A 2,500-nucleotide genomic window follows, 5' to 3' on the forward strand; every position below is an offset into this window, starting at 1 on the left:
TGTATCTGAAGTCTCTTTTATATAGGTCTTAGTGGTCCGCTAATACTGTATCTGAAGTCTCTTTTATATAGGTCTTAGTGGTCCCCTAATACTGTATCTGAAGTCTCTTTTATATAGGTCTTAGTGGTCCCCTAATACTGTATCTGAAGTCTCTTTTATATAGGTCTTAGTGGTCCCCTAATACTGTATCTGAAGTCTCTTTTATATAGACCTTAGTGGTCCCCTAATACTGTATCTGAAGTCTCTTTTATATAGGTCTTAGTGGTCCCCTAATACTGTATCTGAAGTCTCTTTTATATAGGTCTTAGTGGTCCCCTAATACTGTATCTGAAGTATCTTTTATATAGACCTTAGTGGTCCCCTAATACTGTATCTGATGTCTCTTTTATATAGGTCTTAGTGGTCCCCTAATACTGTATCTGAAGTCTCTTTTATATAGACCTTAGTGGTCCCCTAATACTGTATCTGAAGTCTCTTTTATATAGGTCTTAGTGGTCCCCTAATACTGTATCTGAAGTCTCTTTTATATAGGTCTTAGTGGTCCCCTAATACTGTATCTGAAGTCTCTTTTATATAGACCTTAGTGGTCCCCTAATACTGTATCTGATGTCTCTTTTATATAGGCCTTAGTGGTCCCCTAATGCTGTATCTGAAGTCTCTTTTATATAGGTCTTAGTAGTCCGCTAATACTGTATCTGAAGTCTCTTTTATATAGGTCTTAGTGGTCCCCTAATACTGTATCTGAAGTCTCTTTTATATAGGTCTTAGTGGTCCCCTAATACTGTATCTGAAGTCTCTTTTATATAGGTCTTAGTGGTCCCCTAATACTGTATCTGAATTCTCTTTTATATAGACCTTAGTCGTCCCCTAATACTGTATCTGAAGTCTCTTTTATATAGACCTTAGTGGTCCCCTAATACTGTATCTGATGTCTCTTTTATATAGACCTTAGTGGTCCCCTAATACTGTATCTGACCAACTGCCACTTTGCTCGTTTGCAAGCCATGATGTCTCTCTCTTTCTCATGGGTGGGCCAAATTCTCTGGGCGGGCAAAGCAGAGAAAGGGGAGGTAACCTTTCCCCTTATGACATTATAAAGGGAAGATTTCAGATCGGCCCATCTGAGCTTTCATTTTCTCAAAGTCAGAGCAGGATACCCAGGGCTCGGTTTACACCTATCACCATTTCTAGCCACTGGGGGACCATAGGCAGGCTGGGGGAACTCATATTAATGTTAAAAAAAACCTCATAAAGTGACATTTTCATGCCATGGGACCTTTATGGAACTTTTTAGAAAGTAACAGATATGTTTCTAGAAAGTGAGGACGTTATCAGAAAGTTATTTTCGGTTTAGTTCAAAGGTTTGAGGGTTTGCTCTGACCCTAGAGCTCTGTTCATCTCTGTGTTTACATTCACGTAATCTCAAAATCTTTTTACACTTCCTGAACAACCAGATCCGGCCGTAACCAGTTTGGTAACCTAGCAAACATTTCATCTGCTATTGTTGCCTTTTTCAATGGCTTTTTTTGACGTTTTCTTTTTACAGTTTGACTTTTTTTCAACATACATACTTTTGAGTTTTTTTCAAACATTTAAAAAATGAATCTTTGTACATTTAGTTCAACATTTTTGTTGGTTATTGTGCATTTTTTTGGGTGATTTTTTTGTCTGTTGCATTGTCACTTTTTTCACAGTTTGTCACTTATTCAATGTTTTGGCTTTTTTGATGCTCTTCATTGTTTTTTGCGTGTTTTTGTAACATATCAACTTTCGTCACTCGTTGGGACTGTCGAGCATTTTGCCTTCACTGCCGGCCCTGTGAACATCACAGCAGAACAGTTTGCACCAGGGATGCACCAAATCCAGGATTTGGCTTTGGATTCGGCTGAATATTGGGCTTTTTGACCGGGTTGGGTTTCCACCGAACCGAACCCTACGCTTGCACTACGCGCGCTACGCTGGTCGACATAATGACGGTGCCGTTGATTACGGGAAGGTGTTTACGTAAGTGGAACTTTCAATGCAGTAGGCTGTGAGAAAGTGAAAATGGAACTCGTGAGCAGAAAAAGTGTAGTTTGGCAGCACTTTCAGTCAAAAGAAGGCCATTCAAGTCCAGCTACATGTTCAATTTGCAATGCTGATTTGTCTCGTGGTGGCGAGGACCCTAAACTATACACAACATCACCGCTGTTAAAACATTTGCATACTAAACATCCGAAAGAATACGAGTTGTGATGAAGGAATCTACAGACAGCAGCCAAAATGCAGCAACTTCAGGTACGGCAAAGGAAGGACAGTCACTGTTTACGTCATTCATGTGTTGACTGTGTTAATGGACTGAGGATTCGGTTTCGAATTCGGCAGAATCTTAACCAGTGGATTCGGTATTCGGCCTAACCCCAAAAATCTGGATTCGGTGCATCCCTAGTTTGCAGCCTGTTGAAAGTGATCTGTCGTTCTCTGCAGTATCCCCGGCTCAGCAGTTTGTGCTTTCTACATG

At 40.2% G+C, this 2,500-nt stretch overlaps 1 protein-coding gene across 1 annotated transcript in view; it reads left to right on the top strand.

The window, feature by feature from the left end:
- The window catches only part of LOC116062338 (semaphorin-6D-like), a 25,751-nt gene that overhangs the window by 19,360 nt on the left and 3,891 nt on the right, over window positions 1-2,500 (top strand). The window contains exon 11 of the mRNA XM_031316999.2: window positions 2,467-2,500. This exon is cut by the window's right edge and continues 98 nt beyond it. Coding sequence (XP_031172859.2) covers window positions 2,467-2,500 — 34 coding nt within the window. The remainder of the gene's footprint in view (window positions 1-2,466) is intronic.

The sequence above is a fragment of the Sander lucioperca genome, chromosome 16, assembly GCF_008315115.2.
Source record: "Sander lucioperca isolate FBNREF2018 chromosome 16, SLUC_FBN_1.2, whole genome shotgun sequence".
In the NCBI taxonomy this organism is placed as follows: domain Eukaryota; kingdom Metazoa; phylum Chordata; class Actinopteri; order Perciformes; family Percidae; genus Sander; species Sander lucioperca.